Source organism: Orycteropus afer, unplaced genomic scaffold (genome assembly GCF_000298275.1).
Source record: "Orycteropus afer afer isolate SDZICR_OR568_19922 unplaced genomic scaffold, OryAfe1.0 scaffold00321, whole genome shotgun sequence".
NCBI lineage: Eukaryota > Metazoa > Chordata > Mammalia > Tubulidentata > Orycteropodidae > Orycteropus > Orycteropus afer.
The window spans coordinates 1,068,686-1,096,158 of record NW_006921908.1 but is presented as its reverse complement, the minus strand read 5'-3'; the positions used below and the strand labels follow the sequence as shown (position 1 = coordinate 1,096,158).

Below are 27,473 nucleotides of genomic sequence, written 5' to 3'. Positions count from 1 at the left end.
CCTTTGCATCTGCTAAGGCATTGATGACGTTCCCAAGAGCTAAAAGTGACTGATTAATATTTGTGCCTTCTCTAAACTGGATGCCTTGAGCACTTGTAGCACTGGCACGCTCAGACCCTGCCAGGTCAATAAGTGACATCTTGGCAATACGAACACTTTGATTGATGCTTGCTGTTTTGTCTTGTTGCCGCAAGTATATCTTTTGAAATGAAAAGTGAATAGGGAAAATGAGGATAAGATTTAACAAATTTAAAGAGAAATACATACTTTATGTTCCCCCAAATTGAAGAGTGAGTTAATTAAAATTTCTAAAATTGTTGCACATCGTTATAATTAAGAAAATATCATATATAACAAAGATGGCTAAGTACACCTGTTATATTCAACTGTCCATAAGAAAAAAGCATAATTTAGTCAACTATTTTAAGCTATTCTGTAGCAGTTTAACTGAAATACATTAGACAATAAACTTAAAAGACATGAGCAAGTTCTTACTCCATTAAAGATCCTTTTATTCTAATTTTCTTATAAAGCAGAGTCTAAAATATTTCAGGGAAATCAAGGTGTCACAAATAAACATTTCTCTGAGATCACTGTTAGATGAAGTATTAAGAAAAGCCAGTAGTAAGAATAGAAAAGATTAACAAAATTTTGTGTACTGGAGACTTTGTGAATGGCTCAATTACCTCAGATATGAATTGTTTCAATTTAAGTATTCCTTTCTTATGAATACCAAATGGCATAATCCAGAATGAGATCTTATAACAATCTGTATATTAACAAGACCAGAAATTACAAGTAAAAATAGCTACTTACCTATTCTTTCACTCTTTCTGAAATTGTATTCCTAAAAATTACTTTATTAAACTGAAACATACTTCATCAACAGATAAGAATACCTATTTGATCTCAACGGTCAAATCTTTTAAAAACTGAATCAACATTACCTCAATTTATTTATCCTGTGATTCTAGATTTATAGAGCAAAATTTTGTTCTGAATACACGATTATCTATTCGAAAGATTAAATATTTTCACCACCTTGAGAAAAATAAATATCTCTGCCACTTTACCATCCTATCTCTTTACAAAAGTGAAAATTTATATTTCTGATTTGTTATCTCAGTTCTAAAAATTCTTTGTGATAGAAACTTCTCAAAGTTACAAAATAAAGGAAGTGCTAGAAGTAGAGAAGCCCTCAAATGAAGATTTTTTTTTTCTTTCACCTGAATTGGGCTTTATTTTTTTTAAATTTACTTTTACAAGTGATAGTCTAGTGGCCTATTACCTGGAAAACAGCATGAGAACGAGAAGATGTAGCATTCATATCAGTGGGATGCTGTGATCTGTTTTTGTTTCCATTATCTAGTAACTGTAAAATCTCTTCTGAGGATTTGGGCTAGAAGTTTTATAGAAGAAAAATATACAAATTAGTAATTGACCTTTAAATTTTTCGATAAAGTTTTCATAAGCAAGAAGAATTTTGAACATAAAATGTAAGAAAATAATACATTCTATAAATTCAATCCTATTCAATATTGACTGTATATCGCTTGCTTAGTACTTTGCTGGATGTTATATACAAACTAGAAAAATAAAATTCTTCTAGTATCTGTTATAAAAAATAACTGCATAATGCAAAATAATACATGATAGAAAATGTTCAAGTGGATTTTTGATATAAAAACTCACTCAATTATTTCAAATGAAGCAAGAACATATCCTGATCATTTTATTTACATACTCTTATTTTCTTCTTTCCTTCATTACCTTCAGGATACGAAGTAAGTGAAGTGCTGATTGAAACAGCTAAATAACTACACTTGCTCTTCTACCAGAGGAAAAACAAGCTTCTAACACATACCTGATGTAAACTCAAACCCTGAACCACCACACCTTTTTGGGCATCTTCACGGACAGCAAGTGGCCCTGAATTTACCAAGAGATCACGAATCTGTTCATTATATACCTTAAAATAAAAAGAACGACTTTAGTTACTGATAGAAAACAGTAACACAGACACACATACACACGAGTGCAAGCATGTACTTGTGCATACATCCACACATACATGCATATTATATCTCAAAAACAATTCATTGTTCGTTTTTCATGTATTGTACCTCTTCTACCTTATGTTGTCATAAGGATACATCATTTCTGCCATCCCAGAAAAACAGAAGAGTTTATTTAGGTTTGAAATGGAAACTAAGTTAGAATCATTATACTCTTAATCCATAATTCCTGACTTGATGACTATAATTAAAGAGAGATAAGTAAGATGGTGGAAATTGCTATTTCTTATTTCCTGGGAAATATAGTAGACACATAGTTTTGGGAAATTCCTATGGATATGAAATGCAGGTTGTATGATGATGGCATGGTTCTTGCTGAAGATGACATTTATAATTTCATGATATGCAAATAGTATGGATTTTTACAATTTTAGAGCTTAAGAGTTAAAGAGCACCTTATACTTGAGGATAGATGGCATTAATTTCATTTATTCTTGAATTATGTTAAGCTTAAAATATAATTCCCAATGATGAGTTCCAAATGACTCGCTCATTTGAATGAAAAGATTAGGTGACTGTTCATAGTCACAAAGATAATAGCAGGGTAGGTCTTGAAGCCAAAAATCCCATACTCTACTACATGGTATCCAATCACATCTGTGTTTTTTGTTTTTAATTACAGAAACAATACTACTAACTGATTTTATGAAGGTATTAAGTATACAGTGTTTACTACTTACACACCAAATGACAATTACAACTATTATTGATAAAATATTTAAAATAATTATTAGTCTTCACAATTATTTTATATAAATTATTTTCGCACTTTAATACTCCAGTGATAATTTATTGTTGGTACAATTTTTTACAATGAAAAATTATTTTCAAATATAACGAACCTCTTAAATGTAGAATAATGATAGTATGGAGTTTCTAAAGTTATTTCCCTGTAAGCAGTAATCACTTTTCTAATGCTTCTCTTTATTCACCTCAATCATGTCTAAAAATATAGCTGCCTAGGTGACACCTCAAATTCTTTAAATTAACATATATAGGGGATTAAACCCAGACATTTCTATTTTTCAAAAAAGCTCCTAGGCAATTCTGGTGTACAGCCTGGATGGAAAATTGTTAAGAGGAGAAACTGTCTTACTGCTAAAAAAAAAAAGAAAGCAGATTAAAAAGAGAGAAAAGAAATCTTGAAAAAATTAAAACAAAAACCATGAAAACAACCAAACTTTAAAATTCCTCCAGTTATAAAAGGATCTAAGGAGAAATTTTAATATTGCTGCCCTCTTCAATAATTGAGTTCATAACAATTTTTTTCACTAGTTAATTATAGGAAATGAGTCTTAATTCTCTGTTAGCTTTAGACTAACAAGAAAATCTCTAGAAACATGTAAGATTTTAATTCATTCTTGGAATATGAAGAAATTCTGTCTGGATCAAACTAGGAGATGGCAATAAGAGAGGTATGATTATCAGAAATTTTCTCTGATGCCAAAACGAAGAGTGAAATAAAAGTTTAATGAGCTTGATGATGGTATGTCTTGGTGATTTTCTTTTGGGGTCTATCCTGTTTGGGGTTTGTTGGACTTCCTGAATGGATATATTCTCATCTTTCACCATATCAGGGAGGTTCTCCTCCAACAAATCTTGGACAATTTTCTCAGTGGTTTTATTTTTCTCTTCCTGTTCTGGAATTCCAAGGACACATAGGTTATTTCTTTTGATCGTATCCCACGTGAACCGTAGGCTATCTTCATTTTGTTTTGATCTTTTTTCTGATTGATCCCTTTCCAAAGACGTATTCAGGTATTTGTCTTCAATCTCATTAATTCTGTCTTCCATTGCATCAATTCTACTCCTTGGCCCCTCCAATGTGTTATCTATGTTATCTATTTCTGACAATTTAGAATTAATCTTCTGGATTTCTATCTGTAGATTTAGAATCATTTCTAATTTTTCATTTATTTTGTCATTTTGTTCTTGTATTTTCTTCCAAAGTTATCCTAGGGTTTTGTCTGTGTTTTCCTTGGTCTATCTCTCAATCCTTTGAAGATATCTAAATATAATTCTTTTGAATTCCTTACCAGAGAGTTCCAATGCTGCTTCTTCCTCAGGGATGTGTTCTGGGTCTGTATCCTGCTCCCTTATTTCTATCACTTTATCTTGCTTTTTTGTGTGTGGACTGTGATGGTCTGTTGTCTCCGAGACATCGTGGCATTATTGTATTTAGATCTCTGTTAAGTATTTGTGAAGAGCAGCCAAAGTAAGTCAGTCTCTTGTTGGTGGTTGTTTATCATTGGCCTGTTGGTGGAGAAGGAAGTGGTGGCTCTCACTCAGTAAGTGAAGCTGGAGGAGGTATGGGTATAGTTGTGTTGTATGGGGACTGTTGCTGTCCTCCACTCAGTTAGACAAAAATAACAAATGAATAACCATCAAAAAAGTAAAAGCCAATGGACAAAAAATAACAGTGTAATCACACTGGAACAGTATCTAAAAAAAAGAAAAAAGAGAAAAAGTAGAAAAAGAAAAAAAAAATCTGCAATATCTGGGAAGAGGGCAATAAGAGGAAAAAAGGTAGAGAAGTAGAATAATGAAGAAAAAAATGGGAAAAATGCAAAAAGAAAAACAAGGAACAGGGTTAACCATGAGAAAGAGGGGAAAAAAAAAAAAAAAAAAAAAACTAGGAACAGGGAAAAGAAAAAAAGCTGAAAACTAGAACCTGGGAGGGGAAGAATAAAGAGTAATAGTAAAAATGACAAAAGTAATAGCAATAATAGTAGTTTTAAAACAGACAAAAACTAACAAACTAAAAAACAGGAAAAAGCAAAAAAACATTGGGGCAGGGCACCCAGGCTCCATCTGAGACCATAGATTGGGATGGAATTCCTGCCGGCCCAGAAAGTGGGTGGGAATGAGGGATGGCCACAACTCCATTCACCAAGAGGGTGTGGGGTATAAGAGTAACAAGGGGAATGTTGCACCTTTCCAGTCATCTGGGTTTGGAATGTCTTTGGTGTTACTGGCAAGTGGAGCCTGTTCTTAAGTCCCTGGAATCTGGGAGAATGCTGTTGCTTTACATATCCAAAATGGTCAAGCCACCTGTAGACATTCAAAATGGCTGCACCCTCCGGACAGACAGAAGTCCACAGCTCAGCCTGCCTTCTTTTTGCTGCTTCTCTTTTTATTTCCCAGCCACCAGAACAGTCCTTAGTGCAGTCCCTGGCTAGCAGGGTGATTTTTAGGTTAATTCTTAGGTCCTACCACCACTCGGTGATATCCAAGCTGTCTGTACTGTCAGGATCGCTGCCAGACCGCAGCTCCATATGTCTCCTTTTTTGGTGTTTTCATGAAAATTCTTCTGCTAGTTGGAGTTTAGTCCACTTCTATATCCTTCTCTTCAAGGCTCAAGGATCCAGGATTATCTTCTGTATCTGTGTTAATTGGTTCCCCTTTTCTTTGTTGAAGAGGGTCTGTGCAGTCTTTCTGCCTATTCTGTCCTCTTACTGGAACTCTTGAAATAAAAGTTGAAGGTCTCTCAACTGGTTTCTGAAACACTATCTAAATGCAAAGTTAGAGGGCCTGCCATTCAGTAAGTATTTGCTGAATGCCAGCTATGACTAAGAAGGTAAAACAAAAACAGAAAAAAAAACCTCACTGTCATTGAGGCAATTCTGACTTATTAGCAACTCTTACTGGGTCTCCAAGGCTATAAAGTTTTATCGAAACAGACAGCCCCATCTCGCTTCTGTGGAGTGGCTGGTAGGTCTGAAGCACATTTCGTTAGTAGCCAAATGCCTTGACTAGTACATCACCAGAACTCCTTGACTAAGAAGGTAGAAAAAGCCTTACAGAATGGTAGGGTATGTTAAAAGGACACAGGAGGCAGCTTGAAGGAGTTTAAACTGGCTAAATCTGGTAAAAGTTGAGAATACAAATAAATATAGTAAGGAATTGTAAGCTACTGAATAAAGTAAGAATAAAATCACAATGATGTAACAAAAGGGAAGAAAAAGCTTTTCCTTAATGTAGAAAGCCAAAGAATTAATGTAGAAGAAATTATTGAACTTAAAAACCACCATAATCCACCATCAGGGAAGAATTAATGGACATTTCCTAAAACTAGTGGATGAAAGTTTGAGGAGTAAGAGTATATTTATATTCTCTCCATCAAGTACTTAGTAATCACAAAGAATAAGAGAGTATCTTTACAGTGGAGAAATCTTACAGACACCAATGTATCCAATCAAATAGTTAACACTGCCAGTAACAAGATGAAAACCATAAGCCTCTTGTTAAGATGCAATAAGAGCAACTCAACATCACTTCTGAGTGCATAATCTGAATCTCACTATTCTTAACAAATCCAAATTGGTATGATGTGTAACGACAGTGTTATGAAAATACAAAGACTCAAAAACATTCATGATTAAAGGAGACTAAAGAGACATGACCCCTGAATGCAATTCATGATATTGGGTTTTCTTTCATAATAAAAAACACTAATAATTAGGGGAAAAAAATTACATTAACTTCATCAGATAATAATAGTATATCCTTGTTAATTTTGATAATTATACATTGGTTCTGTAAGCAAATAGTTTGTTTTTTTATAACAAGTTTGCAACTTTTTCTTAAATAGTTCAGGAAAAACAGTCAAATAAGCACACACATACATAGAGAAAGCAAATGTAGCAAAGTGTTAATATATATATGCAGAATGTAGGTGAAGAACACCTGGGGGTTGTTTATACTACTATTACAGCTTTTCTTTATCTGAAATTGTGCAAAAAAAACAAAACAAACAAAAATAAAACCACAAAATGAGGCAGGTGCATAAATACCCAAGACCAAGAATTTTAATGATTTTTTTTTTTCTGTATAATAAAAAAATTCCTGTATAATAGGACAATTGGAATGGCCAATGGCACCTCCTAAATAAAGTTTCTCACTACTACCATCAATCTAAATAACGATTATTGCCAACTTACCTCCAAATAAGAAACTGTAGTACTACATACTTTCTCTTCTTTAATCTCATCCATGGATTTGTAAAGGTCTAACATTGTAAGATACATCACACCAGGTTCAGCAGCTGATCCTAGCATTGTGTGGGTCTTCCCAGCTCCAGTAGCACCATAAGCAAGTACTAAGATTTTATAAAAAGGGATCAAAGCTCTTTGTTATGGCATATAACATCTACAAATCTACAGTTTAGTGGAGAGTTCCACCAGGATACCTTGAACATAACTTTAAACCCAACAGCCAACATTTATAGTCTTATCCTCAAAATCTGGGAATTTTAGGATGCACCTAGTTACTCTGTTATTCTCCATCCTTACTCATGGTAACATCACTTGCCTCCCTCCTACCCCAAGAAACCTTAACTACTCCCTTACTTCCACATTAATCTTACAAATTTTAATCATTTGTCTCCATATTTTACACTCTTAATCATCTCTAATCAATCTTTTGAAACTTGTAGAGAATTGATTTTATGAAAAAGAAATATGAGTATGTGCTATAGGAGAAAAGTCCAAATATTATAATACTATAAGGCATTGTAAGAAAGGGATCCTGGCTATCTCTTCAGACTCATCTCTTCTTGCTGGGATCTAGGCATACTAATTTATGTGAAGTTCCCTCATCGTGCTGTTCTTTTCCTAATCTACTGCTTTTGCCCTGGGGAGTTCCTCTGCTTAATACAATTGGAAGATTTCTATTTTTTTTTTCCCTAAATACTCAGCACAATTTCCACTTTTATATGCCTTCCCTGATTGTCTTAGGTAGAAGCTTCCGGTTCCTCATTTGAGCCCTTTCAATATGTGCACTTTCCTCTATTATGGCAAGCATCACGCTGTATCTACAACAGTTAAGCTCTACAAAATCAGAGATGCGTAGCAAACACCTGGCATGGAGTAGGCACTCAATACAATAACTTACAAAATTCTTTCTAAAATTCTTCTAAGAAAATTACTTTGTTCTAAATACTCAATTCAATACAAAATAAGTCATTGTTTCTTCAAGTATATATATATAAAAAATCACTCTAAAGTATATATAACAAACACCCAGTTGAGGTATTAAGTCCACACACTACTACTGGTTAATAATATTTTTATACATTTAATCTCTTTGCTATACTAAATATTAACAAATGAGAAAAAACCACTGTTTAGTAAAATGAATTAAACTGATGCATGTTTTACTTTGTTCTGTTTTATGTAAACCAGGACATAAAGAAGTCGTATGACAGGTGGATAAGAACATAAAGAAAAACCAACAAGCAAAGACTGTGTGTAAGTTGATATTTTTTTTAGTCATGAAAACCTTAAAATATCTCTAGAGACAATATGAAATTTCATGCAAGAAGGAAACAGTATCTGCTCAAAAATAAGCACAGCAGTTCCAATTCTATTCTTGCTTGACCAAGAAGGTAAGTCATCTGTAATAAAACTGAATCAGTCATTGAAAGACATTGACATCTGTTACAGTTTTGTTGCGGAAATATCATAAATAGTAAACATTACAAAAATAAATACCAATAATGGTGTTAACTGCTGTGTAAACACTGAATTAACTTGCCATTTTGAATCTCCCTTTCTAGGCAAGTAACATGGCCTTTTTGGCAGGCAAATTATTATAGTCTATCCAAACCACTAGAGATGCTTCGTGGGCTGATGATATGCTAAAATAGTGCAAGATACTTAGTTAATACAGGCTTTTAACATTTTTATTTCAGGGTACTATAAAGAATAATGGTGTTATAAAATGCTAAGTACTCAGAAATATCTGATCCTTTCATAGGGATAGATAATGTTAAAAGGAAGCAGCAGGAATATTTATGAACAAAAATTGTGAGAAATTTGCCTATTCCAAGAACTACCTAGTTTAGGAAATGGAAAAGATGTGAGAGTGGAAAACTATACGAATCTGCTTATTAATTATATATTTCAATAATATATAATATTAAATGTCTACAAGAGTTATCAAGACCATGAGAGTTTCACATAACATGTGAGTCACAAAGGAGATTAATAAAAAAAGAAAATCTATGTTTATAATAAAGTCTACTGCAGGAATTTTTAGCAAATAAGCCCCCTGTTGTTGTTATGTGCTGTTGAGTTAATTCCAACTCAGAGACCCTACATACAACAGAATGAAACACTGCCTGGTCTTGTGCCATGCTCACAACTGTGGCTATGCTTGAGCCCACTGTTCTAGCAACTTGTCAATCCATCTCGTTGAGGGTTTTTCCCTTTTTTGCTGACCCTCTACTTTACCAAGCATGATGTCCTTCTCCAAGGACTGGTCCCTCCCTTCTGATAACATGACCAAAGTACATGAGACAAAGTCTGGCCATTCTTACTTCTAAGGAACATTCCAACTGTACTTCTTCACAAATTAATTTTAAAAACCAGGGCTTGCATATGTCTCTCCCAAAGCAAAACTGAAATGAGATAGAAAAATTAAGCCCAGACTGAAACAATTACCTGTGCAATTATATCCATTCAAAAAACTACGAATAATCGGTTTAGTGGTATGTTCAAAAACTTCCAACTGAGTTGAAGTTTCATCAAAAACAGCATCAAATACAAATTTAAGATCCTTATTTTGTCTCTTTGTTATATCTCGATTTATAGTTTTCTTTCCTTGTAAAAAACTGACTTCTTCTTGTTTGGGATCAAAAACTAGGATATGCTGATCTAAAACATGAACTACTTTATGGAATCCAGCTGCCTTTTCTTTTTTGTTTTCAGGACGTACACGGACAACTACTTTCATGTGGTGACAAAGATTTTCCTCGGTGCCAGACATTGTAGATTATCTTTATTCCTCTGTTTATATAAATGTCTGAATATGTCTCTGAAATTAAAAAGGAAAATAAAAGTTTTAGTATTAATTCTATTTGAAGCATATCTAGCATTCATAAAAAAAAAAAGTTGTTCTTATTATGGATTGGATTGTCACCCCAAAAACATGTATTAAAATCTTTAATCCTGTACCTGTAAACATGACCTGTTTAGAAATAGCAGTTTTCTTTTGTCATATTAATGAGATACCAAAGTAATGTAGGCCCCAAACATAATCACTTACAAGAGAAGCAAACTAGACACAGAGACACATACAAGGAGGGAAGAGGAATGGTATATGAAGACAGACATACAGGGAAGATTTATCTACAAACTAGGAATGCCAAGGATTGCCAGCTACTGGAAGATGAAACAGACAACTCTTCTGGTTACCAAGTGCCGATCTGACAAGAATATACCACAAATGGGATGGCCTTAACAAATAAGAGTTTATTCTTACAATTTGGAGCTTTAAGTCCAAGTTCACAGTGCCAGGCTCTAGGGGCTGGGTAAAAGCCTCTCAACTTTGGGGTCCAGCTCTGACTCCTATTCCCAGTCCACTGGAGCTAGAGGCATTGCTTTACTCAGACAGCTGCTGGCTGCTGAGGCTGAGAAGCCCCAAGGTTGACACGTAAAAAGGCACAGTCTCGATATTACCAATCCACATGGCAGGCCATTAACTTAAGTCCATTTTAAGTCCCAAGGTCGGCAGAGCATAGCAGGCTGCTGAGCAATGACACAGCTACATGCAGGGTCCAAGCGTGCCATATGCTAGAGACCATTCCCAAAGCTGCTGCTTATGTACAGGAAGCAGACCACATACCCAAAGGCAGCTACTCAGCTGCTCACAGTAGATACCACCATGGAGTTGATTACCAGTCTCATCACAGGGAATACTACATCCAGCTGAGCAGCCACTCAACCAGGCCTAGCCAAGTTGACACACAAACATAACCACCACAACAGCCTTCCACCAGAGCCTCAAATTCAGACTTTTACCCTCTTGAACTATGAGAAAATAAATTTCTGTTCTGTGAAGCCATCTATTTGAAGAACTCTTTCTGTTACAGCAGCACTAATTAACTGAGACAGTTCTGTTCCATTCACTTGTTTAATACACCTGGAAATATAAATGTTGTTGTTGTTGTTGTTATGTGCCGTCGAGTTGGCCCCGACTCATAGCGACCCCTCCTTGGGTTTCCGAGGCAGTATCACTACGGAAGTAGGATTGCCCAACCTTCCTTCCGAGGAGTGGCTGGTGGGTTTGAACCGCCAGCCATCTGGTTAGCATTTATAATACTCTAAAACTAACCAACAAAAAAACATGATAAATTTCCTTGCTTAAAACACAAGTCAAACCCTGAGCTTCAGCTTAAATGCAAACATTATAGTTAAATCATGTATAATCACAGAGATGCAACCCAAAACCCAGCTTTGATTTTTTTAAGCCTCCAGCACTATTTTGGTTTGGGTCATAGGAAGGGACAGGAAAGGATCTCTCAGAATCCCATCAATGTAATGAAGAGTCCTTTTTTTGTGAACTACTTTTAGTAAAAGTTATCTTGGCTGTAAGCTACTTGGCATTGATAGCGATACATCCAAGCTGGTCTCTACCTGTATCTCAAAGACCCATAGGGTTTAAAATAGTTCCAGGTATTCATCAATTGGCTAGCCCAAGTCTGAAGGTGACAAAGGGATATAGCTCCTGGTCACTACTCTACGATGACATGCAAATTTAAGGAACATAAATGATAGGAGGCTTAAAAATTATGGTCTGACTATACAACTGTCTTAAATGAAGAAAGGAAAAGTAAACTATATTACTGTATACCACTTCTTCAATGATCAATTTGGGAGCCTCAATTTTGCAGAAAATAATCTAGAATCTGAAGATTAAAAACAACAAAAACAAACACAAAGCTTTCAGTATTCATTTACTTACTCATAGATTTTCTACTATGTGCCAGACATTGTTTTGTTGTTGTTAGGTGCTGTCGAGTTATCTCCAACTCACAGTGACCTCATGCACAACAGAATGAACACTGCCTAGTCCTGTGCCAGCCTCACAATCCTTATTATACCTGAGCCCATTGTTGCAGCCACTGTGTCAATTCATCTTGTTGAAGGCCTACCCCTTTTTCATTGACCCTCCACTTTTCCAAGCATGATATCCTTCTCCAGGGAACGGTCCCTTATGACAACATGGCTAAAGTAGCTAAGACGAAATCTGGCCATTCTCACTTCCAAGCAGCACTCTGGCTACGCTTCTACCAGGACAGATTTGTTATTTCCTCTGGCAGTTCATGGTGCTTTCAGTATTCTTCGCCAACACCACAACTTAAAAGCAGTAACTCTTCTTCGGTTTCCCTTATTCATTGTCCAGCTCTCATGTGCATATGAAGCCAACTGAAAATACCATGGTTTGGGTTAGGCACACTTTGGTCTTCAAGGAGACATCTTTGCTCTTCATCACTTGAAAGAGGTCTTTTGCAGCAGAATTGGCCAGCGCAGTATGCCATCTGATATGTTGGCTGCTGCTTCCATTGGTGTTGATTGTGGAACCAAGTAATATGGAATCTTTGACAACTTCAATCTTTCTCCATTTATCATGATGCTGCTTATTGGTCCAGTTGTGAGGATTTTTGTTCTATGTTGAGGTATAATCCATGCCGCAGACTGTAGCCTTTAATCTTCATCAGTAAGTGCTTTGAACCATCTTCACTTTCAGCAAAAAAAGTTGTGTTGTCTGCGTATCATTAATGAGCTTTCCCCCAATTCTGATGCCATGCTCTTTTTCTTATAGTTAAGCTTCTCAGACTACTTGCTTAGCATACAGATTGAATGTTGTTGTTATGTGGCGTAGAGTCTATCCGACTCATAGCGACCCCTCCTTGGGTTTCTGAGGTGGTATCACTACAGAAGTAGATTGCCCACCCTTCCTTCTGAGGAGCAGCTGGTGGGTTTGAACTGCCAGCCTCTGGTTAGCAGTCAAGTGCCTTAGGCACTATGCTACCAGAGCTCCTACAGATTGAATAAACACAGTGAAAGGATACAACCCTGACACACTCTCTTCCTGATTTTAAACCACGCAGTATCCCCTTGTTCTGTTCAAATGACAGCCTCCTGGCCTACGTACAGGTTCTTCATGATCACAATTAAGTGTTCCGGAATTCCTAGTCTTCTCAATGTTATCCATAATTTGTTATGACCCACACAATCAAATGCTTTTGATAGTCAATAAAACACAAATAAACAACTTTCTAGTATTTTTTGCTTTAGTCAAGATCCATCTGACATCAGCAATGATATCCCTCATTCTACATCCTCTCCTGAACCCACCTTGCATTTCTGGAAGTTATCTGTCAATATACTGCTGTAGTCATTTTTGAATTATTTTCAGTAAGATTTTAATTGTGTGTGCTATTAATGATATTGTTCGATAATTTCCACATTCTGTGGGATCACCTTTCTTTGGAATGGGTACAAATACAGATCTCTTCCAGTCAGTTGGCCAGCTAGCTCTCTTCCAAATTTCTTGGCATATGTGAGTGACTGCCACCAGTGCTGCATCTGTTGAAACATCTCAGAGGGTATTCTGTCAATTCATGGAGGATTGTTTTTTGCCAGTTCCTTCAATGCAGCTTTGACTTCTTTCAAAACCATTGGTTCTTGATCTTATGTCCCCTCCTGAAATGGATGAACATTGACCAATTGTTTTTGATACAGTGACTCTGTGTATTCCTTCCATCTTCTTTGTTATAGGCTCTTGTAATACATTAACAAATGAAACAGATGTTTGAAAAAAAAAAAAAAGAAAACTCTGCCTTTATGGTCTTTATAGCCTCACTGGAAGAGACAAAATAAATAATAAACCTAATTGATAGGTCAAAATTATATATTCTAATCCATTCCTGTTGAGTCAATTCCAACTCACAGTGGCCTTATGTGTTTCAGAGTAGAACCAGTACACAAGGTTTTAATGGCTGTAATCTATGGGAATAGATCATCAAGACTTTTGATTGTACAGCCATTGGAGGTATCAAAATGCCAATATTTTGGTTAGTAGTTGTTATTTTATTTAAATGCATTTTTCAGTTGTATTGTTAATTCCTTTTTGCTGAGGTGCTGGAGTTTTCCATTAGTCTTAGAGATAAGTCCCTTGCCTGATATGTAATTATCAGCAAATATGAATTTGATGCTGTCATCCTTGTCATGTGCTTTTTTCATTGGGTCTATTTCTTTGTTCCATATAACTTTCTATGCTGAGCTCATTTTCTTTATGAGTCATGTTATCACTTCCTTCATTGCTACTGTTTTAGTATTTGCTGAGTATTTATGCTGGTCCTCTTTTTTATTTTGATGTAAAGGTTTATCATTTTTCTTTGCGGTTAACCTGTGATTTATAGTTTTCTTCCCAAGTTTAGAACAGTCTTGACATCCCTACCATCTAGAAGTTCTGTAATGACACAGCCTTTTCCCTCTTTTTGGTTTGTAGCTATCCTCATTTGTCAATTGATGTCTCTGGTTCCCTGTTTATAATCTGTTAGGCTTACTTACTTTGGATACTTCCATTGCTGGCTTGGTTTCTGGGTTATATCATCATGTGTGTTAATGGTCAGTTGTTGTTGGCCGTTGTTGGTTCTCTGTCACAGGACTCCCTTTAGCATTTCCTGTAAGGTTGGTCTGGTTTTAACAAATTCCCTTAATTTCTGCTTATATGGAAATGTCCTAATTTCACCATCATATTTGAGGGGCAATTTTGCTGGGTACGTAATACTTGGTTGGAAATTTTTCTCTTTCAGGATATTATATATACCATCCCATTGTCTTTTCACCCACAAGGTTTCTGCCGAAAAATCTGAGCTTAGTCTTATTGATTGCCTCTTGTAGGTAACTTAACTTTTAATTTTTCCCGTGCCGCTCTCATGATTCTTTGTCTTTGGTTGTGCTAAGTTTGATGATATGTCCTGGTGATTTTCTTTTGGGGTCTATCCTATTTGGGGTTCATTGAATTTCCTGAATGGATATATTCTCATCTTTCACCATATCAGGGACGTTCTCGTCCAACAAATCTTGGACAATTTTCTCAGTGGTTTTATTTTTCTCTTCCTGTTCTGAAATTCCAATGATACGTAGGTTATTCCTTTTGATGGTATCCCACATGAGCCTTAGGCTTTCTTCATTTTGTTTTGATCTTTTTTCTGAAGCATTCAGGTATTTATCTTCAATCTCATTAATTCTGTCTTCCATTGCATCAATTCTACTTTTTTGCCCATTCAATGTCTTATCTATTTCTGACAATCTAGTATTAATATTCTGGATTTCTATCTGTAGATTTTGCATCATTTCTAATTTTTCATTTATTTTGCCATTTTGTTCTTGTATTTTCTTCCAAAATTATTCTAGGGTTTTGTCCGTGATTTCCTTGGTCTGTCTCTCAATCCTTTGAAGATACCTAAAGATAATTCTTTTGAATTCCTTATCAGAGAGTTCCAATGCTGTGTCTTCCTCAGGGATGTGTTTTGGGTCTGTATCCTGTTGCCTTGTTTCTCCTGCTGTATCTTGTTTCTTTGTGTGGACTGTGATCCTCTGTTGTCTCCAAGGCATTGTGATTTTTTTTGTTTATATTTAATTGGTGCTTGTATGTTGGAGTGACTTGCCCATGATTATTTTCTTTGTATGTTATCTACTCAAGCAGGGTACTGTGCTGCGCTCCTCTATCCACTAGTTAACAGCACTTAGACACTCATCACCTGTTTCCTTTCCTGTTGTCAGCCTCTTGTATGTCCCTGCTGACCTTGGCAAACAGAGCCTATTCTTAGGTCCCTGGAATCCAAATGAGAATGCGATCACTTTAATATCCAAAATGGCTACCTCCTGTAAATATTCAAAATGGCTGTGCCCTTGGTCACTTTATATATTCAAAATGGCTGTGCTCTCTGCACAGCAGAAAGTCAACAGCTCAGGTTTTCTCCCTCCTTCCTTGCTGTTTCCTTTCCTAGCCATAGGCCACTAGCACAGTTGTCCTTGCAGCCCTTGATGACCAGGGCTGATCTTTAGGTCAATTCTCAGCTCCTCACATCACTTGGAAATATTCAGCTGTTGGTCTCGTCAGAGTAGGTGACAGTCCGCAGCTCCGACCGTTTCTGTACTCACTGTTTTCGTTCAGGTTTTTCCACTAGTTGGTGCCTAATCCACTTCTGTATAGTTCCTTTCAAAGCTCAGGGCTCCAGGATTACCTTCTGTATCTCTGTCAATTGGTTTTTCTTTTCTTTGTTGAAGAGGGTCTGTGTCGCTCGTCTGCCTATTCCTCCATCTTACCGGAAGTCAGTTGTTGTTATTGCTGTAAGGTGCTGTTGAGTCAGCCCTGACTCGTAGTGACTTTGTGTACAACAGAATGAAATATTTCCCAGTTCTGCAGTGTTCTCGTAATTGTTGATATACTTGAGACCATCATTACAGCCACCATGTCAATCCATCTTCTTGAGGAGCTTCTCATTTTTCACTGACTCTCTACCTTACCAAGTGTGGTAGTTAAGGTTAAGTCAATCAGGCTGGGCCTGGTTTTAAGTGGCCGGGTAGCTAGATGTAGTGATATCCCATGATGAGGCTGGTAATCAACTCCATGGTGGATTCTACCGCGAGCAGCTGAGTAGCTGCCTTAGGGATGTAGTCTACTTCCAGAATATAAGAAACAAGTTTGAGAAAGGTCTCTAGCTTTTTGGTAACTCTGGATCCTGCATTTGGCCAAGTCTTTATATCAGTGGCCTACTATGTTGTCTGCCGACTTTCAGACTGTTTCTGGACTTGAACTAGTGGCCTGTCGTTTTGCTTGATAATTTTGGGACTGTGTCATTTTATTTGTCAACCTTGGGTTTATTGGCCTCAGCAGCCAACAACTGTTTGAGTTAGGAGAAATCTCCAGCCTCAGTGGGCCAGGAGAAAGAGGCAGAAGGTCAAGGGCCTTCAGCCAACCCCTAGAGCTGGCACTTTAAACTCAGACTTCTAGCCTCCTACACTTTAAGAGAATAAATCCCGATTTGTTAAAGTTATCCACTTACAGTATTTTCTGTTTGACCTACACTAGAAGTAACCAAAACAAGAACCAAAACACCAAGCATGATATCCTTCTTCAGGGAATGGTCCCTTCTGACAATATAACTAAAGTAGGTGAGACGAAGTTTGGCCATTCTCACTTCTAAGGAACATTCTGGCTGTACTTTTTCCAGGACAGATTGGTTCATTCTTCCAGAAGTCCATGGTATTTTTAGTATTTTTGCCAACACCACAATTCAAAGGCATCAACCCTTTTATGGTCTTCCTTATTCACTCTCCAGCTTTCACAGGCTTCTGAGGTGATTGAAAACACCATTCCTTGGGTTAGGCCCATCTTAGTTCAAAATGACATCTTTGCTTCTTAACACTTATAGAGGTCTTCTGCAGCAGATTTCCCCAGTGCAATATGAAATCTGATCTCCTGACTGCTGCTTCCATAGGTGTTGATTGTGGATCCAACTAAAATGAAATCCCTGACAACTTCTATCTTTCTTCCATTTATTGTGATGTCACTTACTGGTCTAGTTGTGAGGATTTTCATTTTCTTTATGTTGAGGTGTGACCCATATTGAAAACTGTAGTTTTTGATCTTCATCAGCCAGAGTTTCAAGTCATCTTCACTTTCAGCAAGCAAAGTTGTGTCATCTGCATATGACAGGTTATTGATTAGTCTTCCTCCAATTCTGATGCCATGTCCTTCTTCATATAATGTAGTTTCTTGGATTATGTGCTCAGCATATAGAGTGAGTAAGTATGGTGAAAGGATACATCCTGATGCACATCCTTCTTGATTTTAAACCCTGTAGCATCCCCTTGTTCTGTTCAAACAAAAGCTCTTGGTCTATTTACAGGTTCCTCAAGAGTACGATTAAGTGTTCTGGAATTACCATTTTTCTCAACGTTATTCGTTATTTGTTATGATCCACACAGTTGAATGCCTGTGCATTATCAGCAAAACACAAGTAAACATCTTTCTGGTATACTTTGCTTTTATCTAAGATCCACCTGACATCAGCAATGATATCCCTCATTTCATAACCTCTTCTGAACCCAGCTTTAATTTCTGGAAGTTTCCTGTCAATACTAACCTTTTGGTTAGTAGTTAAGTATAAATTCTTTTTATCACCAGAGATTTTATACACTATATTAGCAGACAGTGCTACGGGAAGAAATAAAACAGACTCAGGGATATTAAGAATGCCGGGGTCAGGACTGAGTTGTCAATTGCAATAATGGTGAACAGGAGGGTAACATTTCAGCAAAGACTTGAAGGAGGTGAGGAAGTCAGACATGCAGATATTGGGGGAAGCAATTTCCAACAGAAGGAATGGTTAGTGTAAAGGGCCTATGGGAGCACTTGGTGTTAGCTAGAATGGAGTGAGCAAAGGGGAGAGGAATAAGACATGAGGAAGAGATACAGGCTATGAAAAAAACTTTAGCTTTTATTCTCAGTAAAATAAAGAGCCACTGGAGGGTTCTTAAGAGAGACACAATCTGATAATTTCCAATACTTAGTAGGTAACATATTATAGAGAATAGAGACTAGTTAGGCCATTGTTATACAGACAAGAGATGATGGTGTAATTTTCACTACTTTGTAGGTAACATATTATAGAGCAGAGAAACTAGTTAGGCCATTGTTACATAGACAAGAGATGATGATATCAGCTCAGACAAGGATGGTGGGAGCAGAGCCAGTAAGAAGTGGTCAGATTCTGTATGTAGTCTGAAGGTAAAAACAGTACACTTTCCTGATAGATAGATGCAGAGCATAAGAGAATGAGAAGATTCAAGAATAACGGTCAAATATTTGGCATGAGCGTTGGAAGAATGATGTTGTCATTAACTGAGATGGAAACAACTATATGTGAAGTAGATTTCAGGGGAAGATCAGTAGGATCAGTTTTGAACATTTTAAGTCTACCTAAGATGTCTAAGCGAAAGTGTGAAGGGAAATAGAAGCCAAGGCTAGAAAGTGAAGACTTTTTGGAAAACCCTATATCAAGGAGTGTTGAATGCTGCTAATAGGTAAAATACTTACACTTATAGAGGTCTAGCAACACAGAGGCCACTGAGTAGAGCAATTTGGGGGAATGGTGGAGGCAAAAGCCTGCGTAGGAAAAAAGACAGCGACAGTGAATACAGACAATTCTTACAAAGTATGGATGTAAAAGGGAACAGAAAAATGGTATGGTGGTAGGGAAAGAGTGCCTAAAAGACTTTTTGTTTGTTTGTTTATTTTTAAATAGGAGAAATAGCAGCAATGTTCAAGTGAAAACATCATATACTTTTAGAATTCAAATAAAGTCAACATAGTCTAAAAGCAGCAGATGCTGGGCACAGTTCTGCCTTTTTAGGACTCTGTCTTTCCCCAAAAATAGAATGCTGGGGAGGAAGGGATGGTCATTTGGTTTCTTTCAGGTCCCAGGTGAATTACTACTCTGTTCTTTCTTCATCCTTGAGCTTCCCTGCCAGCCAAATCCCACAAAACACCTATATCTCAGGCTTATGACCTTGGACAAGTTAACCTCACTTAGTCTCAGGTTTCTCATGTATATAAAAGAGATAATAATATCTCATAGGCTTGTTGTGAAGGCTAAGAGAGATAACAAATATTAAATGTTGGGCAGAGATGGTACTCTATAAAGGTAATTCTTTTACTTATCTGTCCCCAGTTCTCAAAGTGACTTGGCTAATCTTCTTATTCTTACTCAATGGATTCTTTGAGTAGGACAATTCTTCCTCCTTTGGAATTGTCCTATGTTTAGAGGATGTTTAACATTCCTGGTCCCTGTCTGTTAAAGGCTAGTAGGGTTCTACATTCCTTCAGATATGAAAAACTCTCCCCCAACTCCCTGCCAACATTTCTAAACCTCCAGCCTATTTATAAAAGCTTTAGAAATATTCAATAATGACTCTGACCTTAACAGATGTCCTTTATTTAACCACAGACAAAATACGCATAAATAAAAGTTAGAAACACCATGAGATTATTAAAAAGTAAACCTTAGAGTTTCAAAGTAGAAAAATATCTCTTGCTAATTAACTAAATAATTCAGTAAGTATTAGATATTCATGCCAGATAGCACTACCACTTACTAGGTCTGATAATGGGCAAGCAAATTAACTTCTTTAAGGCTCAGTTTCCTCACCTGTAAAGTGGGACTAATAATGATATCAACCTCAGAGGAGTTGTGAGAAGTAAGTAACATATCATTTTATACTGCACTTAGAACAATGACTGGCACAAGTTGTGCACTACAAGTATTTGCTATTATTGTTACAGACAGTCTAGTGAGAGAAATTTATTAATCATATAGTGACACAAACATATAAAGGCAAACTGGAATAAGAGCATTTCATGTGGCAAGTCCAAAAGCCTGTGGCAGAAAACAGCTTGTGCAGAGGACTTACGTTAACTGGCTAAATGGCTAATTTGTCCTTTTAACCATATAGTTTTCAGATGAGTGGTTGTAAATATGTCTACAGCATCTAAAGAAATGTTCAACTTACTTCTGTGCCATCCTACTGCAGCTGGAAACAACAGAGGAAGAGAGAGGGTTGTATTAAAAGATACAACTGGTCAAGGGTGGGGTCAGGTTTAGAAGGTTTTGAATGCCAGGCTGAGGAATTTAGATTTGATTTTGAAGTTAGTGGGGAATTAATGGGAACATTTTAGAAGGTGACAGAAGTTATTCAAGGAACATTTCAGGGAGAAATGACAATTACCTGAAGAAGTTTAAGAAGTATAATGTCAAATGAACTTTGTACATATTTAAAGAAAATTGTCCTTACTTTTTAAAAAATGAGTGAATATGATTTTTTTTTTTGATAAAATGCCTAAAGTCAAAAGAATCATCAAAGATATAAAAATAATTCTATGTTCAAATATACTGATTTCTTAAAAATTTACTGGGGTGTTTAATATATGATGCCTTATTTCTTTTCTAACACAGAAGACTTTGAGTTTGGCGTGTAGTTGATTCTGAGTCAGGCACACAGAGAACAAATTCTTGACTATGTTTAACATGATGTAAAAGAAAAACCTAGTTACTTGTGCAATAATGTGATGACTCATAAATTCTTTTCAAAATATAGTATTACAGCCTTTGATCAATTTTATCTTCTCTACTCCAAAGTGGTATTTGTTGAACTGAATCAAAAAAGCAAAATTGTTAGGCTTTCCATGTGGGGCTAAAACAATCAGGATAAATACTTGCAAGATCACTATTCATTATAATAGTATTTGTCCAGTCTAGAAAGAATAAAAAATAAAAGAAAGAACATAATGTAGAGACCTTCAGTTGCCAATTCATAACATAAAAGGGTTGGACTATATGATATCTAAGGCTCCACCAGCCACTCCTCGGAAGGAAGATGGGGCAATCTACTTTTGTAGTGATACTGCCTTGGAAACCCAAGGAGGGGTCGCTATGAGTCGGGTCTGACTCGAGGGCACATAACAACAACAACAACAAGGCTCTTTATGATTATTACATATGATTTACAAGAGAGTGACAAGAAATGACAGCTAACAGGAGTATGTTTTCTTGCTTTATATCTCTAGTCTCTTATAAAGGACCTGGCATATATTCTTAAATAATTGAATAATAAATAAATCAGTTAATAAACTATAAAAACTAGACACAATAATCCAAGACAGTAACTGACTCATTTAAAGTACAAGTAAATAAAGTATATATTTCTCTAAAAGGGAGCTCTGGTAGCATAGTGGCTAAAGCACTTGACTGCTAACCAGAAGGCTGGCGGTTCAAATCCACCAGCCACTCCTCGGAAGGAAAGTTGGGCAATCCTACTTCCGTAGTGATACTGCCTCAGAAACCCAAGGAGGGGTCACTATGAGTCGGGGCGGACTCGACGGCACATGACAATAACAACAACATTTCTCTAAAAGAAACAATATATTATAGAAGAGTACAACGATTGGCAATAACAGGAAGTAATAGTAATGAAGACTCTGAGATGTCAAAAAAGGTTAAATAATGTGCCCAATTTCTTGTTTACAAAAGTAGGGAAATGGAAAGATCCTGTTAATTGTAATTACTGAGGGTGGTTAAAATACCATTTCAATTAATAAGTGTAATATTTAATTTTCTGGGAGATTCACTGAGGTAGACTAGATCATTTCTCTACAAGGTTTAGTGAAGAGGTTGTTGTTGTTGTTGCTGTGTGCCGTCGAGTTGGACCTGACTCAAAGCGACCCCTCCTTGAGTTTCCGAGGCGGTATCATTATGGAAGTAGATTGCCCAACCTTCCTTACCAGGAGTGGCTGGTGGATTTGAACTACCAGCCTTATGGTTAGCAGTCAAGTGCCTTAGGCACTATGCTACCAGAGAGGAGTTACATGTAATTCTCAACAATTCTAAGGGAATGTAAACTAAGTTAAACAGGCAAATCCTTAACTTGTAATATATTTGGAGATTATTCCCTCTAGACTCAATATAAGCCAATTAAGTTAAAAGATTCACCAATTATATACAAGTGCAATAACCAATTTTATTTAATTAATTGTATGCACTCATATATTTTTTTAAGGGTAATCAGCTCATGCTATATATATGCCATCATTCCTCAGCTCTAAACTCTCCAGTGGTTTTCCATTATAAGAATAAAATACAAACTCCTTAGCATGGTTTGTAAGTTCCACATCATCTAGCCCATTTACCTCATAGACCCCTTCTCAAAATGTTGTCCAACTCTTGATTATTCTACTTCAACTGGGTTTCTAAGTATTCATAAAACACTTCATCTTGTTCTCGCTTCATGGTCTTTGTGCTTTTTATTCCTTTTGCCTGGAAGGCTCTACTCCTAGATATTTGCAAATGTTATTCCTTCACTTCATTCTTCAGGTCTTGTTCAATTATCACCTTAAAGAGGCACTCCCTTACAAATTCCATCCAAAATAAAGCTCCTCTTCCCTATCTCCCCAATCCCTTACCTCTTTTTCTTTATAGCACCTAGCACAATTAGTATACATATGTTGTTGTTGTTATGTGCCGTCAAGTCGGCCAGACTCACAGCGACCCCTCCTTGGGTTTCCAAGGCAGTATCACTACGGAAGTAGGATTGCCCAACCTTCCTTCCGAGGAGTGGCTGGTGGGTTTGAACCGCCAGCCTTCTGGTTAGCAGTCAAGTGCTTTTAGCCACTATGCTACCAGAGCTCCCAGTATACATATATATGTATATATACATACATATGTATATGTGCGTATGTATATATTATGTGTGTGTGCGCGTGCGCGCGTGTGTATGTGTGTGTATATAGAGTTCTGGTGGCATAGTGCCTAAGGCCTTTGACTGCTAACCAGAAGGCTGGCGGTTCAAACCCACCAGCCACTCCTCGCAAGGAAGATGGGGCAATCTACTTCTGTAGTGATACTGCCTCGGAAACCCAAGGAGGGTTCGCTATGAGTCAGGTGTGACTTGATGGCATGTAACAACAACAAATGCACACACACACACTCTTATCATTTGGTTACCTATTTATTGCTTGTTTCTCCTCTAGAATGTAAACACTGAGAGAGTATGAACTTCATCTTTATCCTAGAACACCCTAGAACAGTGCTTGGGAAATAGTAATGACTCAATACGTATTTGAATAAATGGATGAAAGAACTGAAAAAGGTTTTCACGATATATGTGCAAAAAAAAAAAAAAAAAGTAACATACCAGACATTATGCTACCATTTACATCTTAAAAAGATACATACATATTTGCATATGTTTGAGTTGTCTTAAGAGCTCTGGTGGCATAGTGTATAAGGCATTTAGCTGCTAATCAAAAGGTCAGCAGTTCAAACCTAGAGGCACTGTGCACAAGAAAAATGGGATGATCTATTTCCATAAAGATTTACAGCCTCGTAAACCCAATGGGGGTCACTATGAGTGTGAATCGACTGGATTGCAGTGACTCTGGGTTTTTTTGGTGAGTTCTCTTTGTATGGGTACACAAGAAATTGATAAGAACTATTGACCTCATGGAAGGGAAATACAGAGGTCTAGGTGGATAGGAGGATTATTTTCCATTTTATACCCTTTTGGACAGTCTGGATTTTAAATATTACCTATTTGAATTTCAAAAACAGCAGCGACAAAAAACCACTATTAAAATTTACCTTAATTACAATCTCTCACTTAAAAACGGTAAGTTACATATATGCAGTATTTTCGTTTGAGTTCCTATTCTACAAATAGAAATGTGTTAAGAATTTACATATATTTATTCCCCATGGGATAGGTATAAGACAAAAAGCTATTTGAAAGCATTTACTATCAACCAAACCAAACCAAACCCATTGCCATAGAGTTGATTTCCACTTTTAGTTGCACAGTGCCTAAGGCATCTGACTGCTAACAAAAAGGCTGACGGTTCAAACCCACCAGCCACTCCGTGGAAGGCATAAGGGGCAATCTATTTCTGTAAAGATTTAACACCTCAGAAACTCAATGGGGGTTGCTATGAGTTGGAATCAACTCAGTAACATGGGTTTGATTTCTTTTTTGGTTTACAGGGCAGAGTAGAACTGCCTGAGAGTTTCCAGAGCGGTGAAGCAGCAGACTGCCACATCTTTCTGCAGTGGATGGACTGGTGGGTCCAAACCACCAATCTTTTAGCTAACAGCTGGGCATTTAACCATTGTACCACCAGGGTTCCTTTAATAACAATCTCCATGAAAACTCTATGATATAGGTATCATCATCATCCTTATTTTACAGAGGGAGAAACTATAATATAGTGAGATAAGTTAATTGGCTGAAGAAGTTACATTACTAGAAATAAAGACATGAGACTTGAACTCAAACTGACTGAATATAAAGTACAGTTAGTTACTCACTATTCTCCCTGATATAAATATGTAAGTCCCAGATATTTTCTCATAGGAAAAGTTAAAAACAAAAGTTACCTTCTTTTGATAGGAACCTCTGAGCATAGTACAGGAGCTCACTGAATGAATGCTCAAATCAAACTGAAAGTTTATGATTTCCATGTGCTTGTCAGATATCTCACAGTAACCATTTTGGGCAAATATACTATTGTTAGGGAACTCTTAGTTTAGGTCAATATGGTGATAACTACTAAAAATGAACAACAATGATTAACATTTGTGTACACTCTCTGAACTGAATAAACCCTTTTCTAAAGGTGAAGGCAACAGATCGTGTGTATCTTTCAGAGACCTATGGCTGTGAGTGGAGTTACAAAACAGTGTAGGCGTATCACTCATAAAGAAGTCATACATGCTCTGGAATATAACATGTCTCAAGTATAGGTCAGAGTACTTAATTCAGTATCAATTACGTTGTGGCCATTTTTTTAAGCTGTCAGGACGTAAGTGTGCAACAGATATCACTAGCAGTTCTGTACCTAACATCAATAAAATTAAATACTTTGCAAAAGATCAGATTAAGTGTAGAGGTTCCAGAATGTAATCACTAATATTTTTATACTATCTCCTGAATAACTTTAGTGTTAAAGCTATTACTTCCTTGATTTATAAGCATGAAGGAAGGCAGAAAAGTTCAAATAGCAAGAAGGGTTACACTGACTAATGAGCTATTTCTTCTTCCTAGTTTTCATATAGTTGGTAGCAGGAAAAGAACCTTTTTGTGTATTTTAATTGTCTTGATGTAGTCTACAGTAAAACAAGATACATTTTTAAAATGAAAATATTATATAGCAAGTTCTGGTAAGATGGCAGAAAGACCGCATAGACCCTCTTCTAAAAGAAAAAGGGAACTAATTAACACAGACACAGAAGATAATCCTGGATCTCTAAGCCTTGAAGGGAAGGATATAGAAGTGGACTAAACTCCAACCAGCAGAAGAATTTGCATGAAAACACCAAAAAAGGAGACATATGGAGCTGCGGTCTGGTAGCAATCCTGACGGCACAGACATCTTGGATGTTGCCGAGTGGTGGTAGGACCTAAGAATTAACCTAAAAATTGGCCCTGCTAGCCAGGGACTGCACAGAGGACTGCTCTGGTGGCTGAGGAATAAAAGAGGAAGCAGCGAAGAGGAAGGCGGGCTAAGCTGTGGACTATTATTGTCTGTCTGGAGGGTGCAGCCATTTTGAATGTCTAAAAATGGCTTGACCATTTTGGATATTTAAAGCGACAGTGCTCTCCCAGATTCCAGGGGCTTAAGAACAGGCTCCACTTGCCAGTAACACCAAGGATATTCCAGGATGACTGAAAAGGTGCAACCTTCTCCTTGTTACTTTTATACCCCACACCCTCTTGGTGAATGAAGGTGCAGCCATCCCTCACTCCCACCCAATTTCTGGGGTGGCAGCAATTCCATCTCATTCTGTGTGCTCAGAAGGAGCCTGGGTGCCCTGTCCCACCCTGGCCCCATATTTCTTTTTTCTTCTGTTTTTTAGTTTGTTAGCTTTTGTCTGTTTTAAAACTACCATTGTTATTGTTACCTTTGTCCTTTTTAGTACTATTCTTTATTTTTCCCCTCCCAGGTTCTAGTTTTTAGCTTTTTTCCTTTTCCTGTAACCACTTGCAATTTTTTTTCCTTTCTTTCTGGTGGTTAACCCCATTTTTGTTTTTCTTCTTGCATTTTTCCCATTTTTTTTCTTCATTATTCTACTCAACCTTTGTTCTCTTATTGACCTCTCCCCAGATATTTCAGGTTTTTTTTTCCCTTTTTCTTCTTTTAGTTACTGTTCCAGTGTGATTATATGGTGTGTTTTTTGTCCATTGACTTTTACTTTTTTGGTTATTCAATCGTTATTTTTATCTAACAGAGTGGAACACAGCAACAGTCCCCATAGACACAACTATACCCACACCTCCTGCAGATTCACTTACTGAGTGAGAGCCACCACTTCCTTTTTTCCACCAACAGCCCAATGATAAACAACCACCAAGAAAAGCCTGACTCATCCTTGGCTGCTCTTCACAAACAGTAAACAGATATCTAAATACAATAATGCCCCGATGTCTTGGAGACCATATACCATCACAGCCCTCAGAAAGAAGCAAGATAAATTGGTAGAAACAAGGGATTAGAATACAGACCCAGAACACAGCCCTGAGGAAGAAGCAGAATTGGAACTTCCTAATAGGGAATTCAAAAGAATTATATTTAGGTAGCTTCAAAGGATTGAGAGACAGACCAAGGAAAACACAGACAAAACTCCAGAATAATTTTGGAAAAAAATACAAGACAAAATGACAAAATAAATGAAAAACTAGAAATGATTCTAAATCTATAGATAGAAATCCCGAAGTTTAATACTGAAATGTCAGAACTAGATAACACATTGGAAGGGCAAAGGAGAAGAATTGATGTGATGAAAGACAGAATTAATGAGATTGAAGACAGATAAGTGAATATTCCTTTGGAAAGGGATCAATCAGAAAAAAGATCAAAACAAAATGAAGATAGCCTAAGGTTCATGTGTGATACCAAAAGTAATAATCTACGTGTCACTGGAATTCCAGAACAGGAAGAGAATAATAAAACCACTGAAAAAATTGTCCAAGATTTGTTGGAGAACTTCCCTAA

General features: G+C 36.7%; 1 protein-coding gene across 1 annotated transcript in view; it reads right to left on the bottom strand.

Annotated features, from left to right (window-relative positions):
* The window catches only part of KIF18A (kinesin family member 18A), a 125,358-nt gene extending 115,516 nt beyond the window's left edge, over positions 1-9,842 (bottom strand). Inside the window, exons 1-5 of the mRNA XM_007951951.2 lie at positions 9,518-9,842; positions 7,016-7,173; positions 1,865-1,969; positions 1,289-1,399; positions 2-199 (exon numbers count right to left, since the gene is read on the bottom strand). Coding sequence (XP_007950142.1) covers positions 2-199; positions 1,289-1,399; positions 1,865-1,969; positions 7,016-7,173; positions 9,518-9,842 — 897 coding nt within the window. The remainder of the gene's footprint in view (position 1; positions 200-1,288; positions 1,400-1,864; positions 1,970-7,015; positions 7,174-9,517) is intronic.
* Between the last annotated feature and the right edge of the window lie 17,631 nt (positions 9,843-27,473).